General features: G+C 39.1%; 1 protein-coding gene across 1 annotated transcript; it reads right to left on the reverse strand.

The window, feature by feature from the left end:
- Positions 1-4,986: 4,986 nt before the first annotated feature.
- On the reverse strand, positions 4,987-6,120 carry LOC138930035 (actin-related protein T1-like). Its single transcript, XM_070289655.1, has one exon. The coding sequence runs from the start codon at positions 6,118-6,120 to the stop codon at positions 4,987-4,989; it is 1,134 nt and encodes a 377-aa protein (XP_070145756.1).
- Positions 6,121-6,606: the final 486 nt, after the last annotated feature.

Raw genomic sequence — 6,606 nt, forward strand, 5'->3', positions numbered from 1 at the left:
ATAGTTCTCAACTCCTACTTCAAAGGAAATTTTTGAAAAAATATAGAATTCTGTTAGATCTTGATTGCTTCTTATTTTTAGTGAATTTCTACAAAAGAGAAATCAGTTCAATCTGAATTTTTTTCAGCAAGCATAGGCAAAAATGAATACAGCTTTTCTAGGAAGATCCTCTCAGCCTACTGCCTATAGTTTATATTGACTGAGACTCTCCTACTTCAGGGCTTTGCCTAGTGAAAAATTTCAATGATTCTGTATTCCAACTGGCAGTGCTTATAAAATATGACTTCAAAGTGCAGCTCTATTAGGAGTCAAGACCGTTGGCATTTTCTCAAGCACCTCCCAGTAAGCACTCTCCTAGTCAGTAAGAGCCAGAGCCTGCCAGTAACAGAACGGATGTTGAGTCACCAGTATGACATCATCCCTTAAGGAGCCCAACCATCTACTTGATTAATAATTGTTTATTTTGAGTTCCACCCATCCAAGAAAATGCAACATTAATAACTAGTTAGGACAGGGCACTATCCTTTATTCATCTTAATCCAGTGGCTACTTTATGGTACTATATCCTCAAGAGCTAGACCACTTGGGTCAAGCACCAAGAAGTGAAAGTAGGAGTCATTCCACTCAAAAACATTCCCAATAACTCACTTGGGGAATTTGAGCTTTCCACAACATACATATTCTATGTATTTAGAGATTTTGGTCTCCAGAATGAAGTCACTTACTCTAGGTAAGAAATAAAAAGCCCATTAAACTTAAATCTATGGCTTCTATCAGGTTGTTTTGGAATTCTAGTGCGAGATGAGCAAACAAAAAACTCTGCAATTATGAGTAGGTGGGGCTGCTGCTACAAAAATGTTTAACATTCAGATCTTTCTTTAATTCACCATGGTGTTTTTCTCTTTAAATGAGCAAGAAACAGCAACCATGACCTGAGAAGTACTGAGAGTCTGAGTCAAATCATCAAGCAAGTAAGGTAGACCAACAGAAATGCCGGCAAAAAGCGAAAGGTAATACTAAATGAGGGCTGGAGGAGAGAAGTGATGCATACCAATTAAGGCCCTGCAACCAACTGAAGTGTTGAGTGCTATAGTTTGTAAATACTATGAGTCCTCTTTTTGAACATTTTTCCAGAAATAATGACCAACCAGCATCCTGGAGATGTGCCTGGATGGAGTAAAGTTATTTTGAGAAATAAATAATTCGGAGTGGTACAAGGCATGAAATTTAGTGGATGAAATTGGCACCCATAGAATGTCCTATTACTGGGTAATACACCTCTCCCCTACCTCCCATGAGCAATGGTTGATAACAACTCATATTTCCTGGGTGGGAGGTGAGAGAGGGGTTCAGGATTGGGAACTCATGTACACCTGTGGCAGATTCATGTCAATGTATGGCAAAACCAATACAGTATTGTAAAGTAAAATAAAGTAAAAATAAAAATAAAAAAAAAAAGAAATGGGGAACAAGGAAATAATTTGTACCAGGGACAGATCCACAGGGTCCTGCTTGGTTTCACTAGTACCTGTGGTACAATGATAAATTAAATTGGTCACATTAGGAATCTTTGATTTTTCATGTTTTAACATAATATTTTAACATTTTATACTTCACTTTTGCAACATGATAAAGGTAGGCTTGAGGATAATATTAATAATTTATGGCAAATAGTATCTCTTTTGTTTTAGACAATTTTTATCATGAATAGAAGTTGATTATACTGAAATACTCTAATTTTGGCATCTATGGAAATGTAGTGAATTATATCCATATGTTTACAAATGGTATAGCAACCTTGCATTTCAGTAGTTAACTGAAATTAAACTTGGAAAAGAAGCTATTTCACACATTGAAGAAGTTGGTATGTTCATATTTTGCTAATGAAATTTGCATCTATGTTCATGAATGTGATTGATATGAATTTTTATTTTATATATCATCTATGATTGGTTATGATTTAAATTATATTGTATTTGTTCTTTTTTCAATACTATTAAAGAATGTGAATAAAAATGAAATATTCAAATTGTGAATAAATGATAGAAAGTAACCTAGACAAATATCTAGATAATACTTTGTTAAGATTTTTAAATAAATTTTATGCCAAGTAGGAATTTCTGTTTTTAAGATATAGTAGATAAACTTATTTTTGTGAAATTAAGTGTGAAGTTATTTATAGTGTTGAAACCAAGCAGGACCCTGTGGGCCCCTCCTGGGCACAAGAGCCTTTCTGTGTCCCCTGTTTCTGGTTTGTAGGAAATGGTTTCATTCAGTCTCCTTGACTTTCCCTGAGTTCCAAAGGGCAGATTCAAACAGTTGCTAATCAGGTAGGGGAGGAAGTGAAGACACGTGGGAAGAGCAGTCAAGAAACAGTAGTGTAGCCATGTGTAACTGTCCTGGTCCTTCCTCAAGGAATATGCATAGCAATATTTTTAAGCTCCTTTATACAATTAAGGTCCCCATCCTGGTGGAGCATGGCAACTTCAGGGCTGAGCACAAAATTCCCTGCAGCCCTCACCCAAAATTCTGCCTATAAAAACTTTTCCCACCAAAGCATTGAGGAGTTTGGGGGTTTTGACCATGAGACACCTATTCTTGCTCAGCCAGTTTATCTGGCCTCACTGTGCATCCGGCACAGGAATATACTTTGGTAAGATTTTTTTCTAACTTCAAACTTGGATATTTAGCTCTCTGATATTCAACCTTCTTTTTACTTATATAAACATTTAATACTATACATTTCTTACTGATTCCAGCATTAGCTGCATTCCATCTCAATATCTAGTACTTTGTTATTCAATTTTAGTTAGCTTACAATTTTTATTACAATTTCTTCTTTGACACATTTGTGTTTTAGAAATGCCTTTTAATATTTCCAATTGAAGTCATTTATGGTTTTGGTTATTTTTTACAAATTTATAGAAGGAATTCCATATATATATATATATATATATATAGTCTAAATTTAATTAACATTTCTCTTTCTGAGAAATACAGGTATATTCAGATTTTTAGTTCCACCCTGTTTCCATGATTTATGTCTTTCTGTATTAGAGAATTGTCATTCTTATTATCATGTTGATACTATGAATCTGTACAGTCAATATTTCTAAATTTATCTCCATGTTCAACATTGTTTAATGTTTATTATTTCTTAGTACACCATATATATCTTACTATGGGATTATTTTTATACATCCTCAAATAATCATGCAAAATCTCCTTTAGTGATGGACTATTGGGAGTAAACACATTGAGTTGTTTTCAGCAAGTATTTTTACCATCTTTCTTGGAATAGTTTTCTTAGATATATAATTCTATATTTTGAAATGTTTTCCTAGCTCTTTGAACGTGTCATGCTTCTGATTCTATTGTGGTTTTGCTAACCTGTCCATAGGCAGAAGTGTGATATTCAACCACATGTCTCAAATGAATGTAAAAATAAAATACCTGATTTATAGTGATTTCTGTTTGGTAGTTTTCATTTTCATGGCTGTATTGTAAAATAAGATAGCAATGTGATACCCTGAAAACATAGTTGGAAAGATGTGTGCAAAATATAATTCCTTTTTTTTTAGATGGTTTCAATTCATTCAGGATGATTTTTTTTAGTATGGTTCTTTTTGATTTGCTCCCACTCCCATCTTCTTTCCACCAGTATATCTTTTATTCCATTCTCCACCAACCTGTGTAGCTCTAAAACCCAGTTCCTTGCAGAGTTTATGATTAACCTCTCTATCCAAAATGTTATCCCCTTTCTTGTCCACATCTGCCCCCCTACCCCTTAAGATTGAGGAGTATCAAAGAAAAGGGGGACTGAAACCAAGCAGGACCAATAGTTTATAACAACTGTAAATGGAATATAACCTTTAAAGATTGTGATTTGCTACATGGCACACCTATAACTTATATTACACAGCAACTATACTTCAATTAAAAAAATAGAGGTGTTGGTTCTTAATACTTCAACCAGGAGTATGGTCCCTAAGCTTCAGTTCAGTTCAGTTCAGTTCAGTTCAGTTCAGTCGCTCAGTCGTGTCCAACTCTTTGCAACCCCATGAATCACAGCACGCCAGGCCTCCCTGTCCATTACCAACTCCCGGAGTTAACGCAGACTCACGTCCATCGAGTCAGTGATGCCATATCCCTAAGCTTAGAGATCCTTAAACAAATAGTGATTTCTGTGCACATCTTTCCTCTTTGACAAGGACAACAGCTCTATTTTGTTTAGCTACCTAACAGTGAAAAGTAGTGAAAGGGTTACTCAGTCATCTCTGACTCTTTGTGACCTCGTGGACTGTAGCCCACTAGGTTCCTCTGCCTATGGACGTCTCCAGGCAAGAATACTGAAGTGGGTAGCCATTCCCTTCTCCAGGGGATCTTCCCAACCCAGGGATTGAACCCAGGTCTCCCTCATTAAAGGCTTATTCTTTACTGTCTGAGCCACCAAGGAAGCCTGCCTAACAGTACAGACTTGTATTGTGCTAATTAAGAACCAGTTGACTGAAAGGGTCATTTGAGCCCTAAGAGCTGAGTAACATTCCTTCTACTTAATTCCCCTCCTTCCCCACATGTTCTCTTGTAATTCTGTCTTTACTTAGCACTGGACCTATCAGAAATATCTAAGACACTTGATTAAAATGAAGATTCTAGGGATCATACTGAATAAAGCTACTAGGCATTGAGGCTCACCTGCTTTCACTATAGAACCTGCAAGTGAACCCAGCTGTAACACATAACCCAAGGCTTTATCAGGAGGAAACAACTGAATAGGTCCCTGGGACGGGAAGGGTAGACTAGAATCACTTAAAGAGAATCAGTACCTAGATCAAAAATTACTCTTATGCTATCAAAAATGAACCAAAACCCAAAATGCCATATCACTTTTATTGAATACGTGCTGAAGCTCTAAGGGAAGATGTCACCTTCCACCAGTACTCCTGTGATCTGACAATTTAAGCTGTCCCCTGTGCTCTGAATCCTTTAAAAGCATCTTCTCTGGACAACACATGCCCCAAACTCCATGAAGTCTGCAGAAGTGATCCACATTTGCTTGAAACTGCTCAGAGAAGTCACAATGGAAGCACCAATCCACGCAGAGAAACATCTATCAGGAGAAGCAGTGATCTTGATGGGAGTGCCTCTGAAGGCCAGCTGTTCTAGTTCCTTCATAAGTCTTTCCTCAAGCCCAGGGAAGAGAGTGGTTCCCCCAGACAGAACAATTTCTGCAAAAAGATTCTTCTGGATATCTGTGTCACACTTCATAATGCTGCTGGAGACCATTTTTGATAGTCCTGGGTTGTGGACACCTAGGTGGTCAGGTGCAAAAAGAATCTCAGGTACCTGGTACAGCTGGTCCCCAAGGTGGATGACATTCCCATCTGGTAGCTTGTATTCTTTCATGATCTCCTCTGGCTTCTTACAGAGTTCTTTCTCTGGTTCCAAGGCAACATAGCAGAGCGACTCTTTTATGTCATCCACTAAGGCCTTGTTGAGTATGCAAGGGTAATTACACCCACTAGCCAGGAGGAGTCGGGTGAGGTGCTCTGTGATGTCCCTGCCTGCCACATAGAGCTTGGTGACAGCATGAGGCAGGGAGTAACCCTCAAAGATGGGGACAGTGCAAGTGATCCCATCCCCACTGTCCACCACTAGGCCCGTGACAGAGGCAGAGGCATAGAGTGCTACGACCGCGTGGTTGGACAGGTAGAAGGCAGGCACGTTGAAGGTCTCAAACATCACCTCTGTTGTCTTCTCACGAGTCTCTCTTGGGTTCAAGGAGGGCTCAGTCATGAGCACAGGTCGTTGACAGGGTTTTACTCCCAATTCCCACTCAAAAAGATACTTCCAGAGTTTCTCCATGTCATCCCATCTTGTTACCAGTCCACGTTCAATGGGGTAGTGCAACTGCAAGGCCTCATACTTGAACAGGGCTTTTTCTCCCACAACATAATTTTTCTGATTGGCTTCTGGTAAAGCCATGTTGAATTTAGGGTGCCCCACAACAGAACTGATGACATGACGGGGCCCAGTCTCTCCAGACATACCTACTTTGCAGAGTCCTGATCCATTGTCAAAAATTACAGCTGGAGTATCTAATGTGTATGGGTTAAACATGTCTGCAGGATGTTCTTCTGACCTTCACCAAAGTAAAGAAAGAACACGGCCACTTTTGTGAGATAACATGTACCTTTGGAAGTTTATCAGCCACAGGATTCCAAAGCTCTCAGGTTGTCACTGAAGCAGAGCTAGCAGTCTGTTCCCATCCCCATCCTCAACCCATGAATCTTGTCCTTTTTGAGGCAGTGCAAGGCCTGCTGTGGCAATTTCACTGATGACTGCTCCCTATGTAATAATGTAACCAAGGCAACAATTGTTCTCAAAGAGCATCAGAGGGTGTTAAAGGGGCGGGGTCTCTGAGCCACCAGTGCTCCTAGCTTGGTGAGACCTGAAACAGAGGAAGGCAAACCATACCTCTGAACCTCTTTTATAAGTCTGAACATGAAGCGAAGGGCTAGCCTCAGAATCAAATGAAGTAGCCTAGCTGTGAGGTTGTCCCAGAAAGGTGGCTTCTATGCTCAACTGAGCTGCTTCTTGTGAGAT

The sequence above is a fragment of the Ovis canadensis genome, chromosome X (assembly GCF_042477335.2).
Source record: "Ovis canadensis isolate MfBH-ARS-UI-01 breed Bighorn chromosome X, ARS-UI_OviCan_v2, whole genome shotgun sequence".
Classification (NCBI taxonomy): Eukaryota; Metazoa; Chordata; class Mammalia; order Artiodactyla; family Bovidae; genus Ovis; species Ovis canadensis.

Excerpts from the sequence above, each read along its gene's own strand:
- LOC138930035 (XM_070289655.1), bottom strand. The coding sequence starts at position 6,120 with ATGTTTAACCCATACACATTAGATACTCCAGCTGTAATTTTTGACAAT.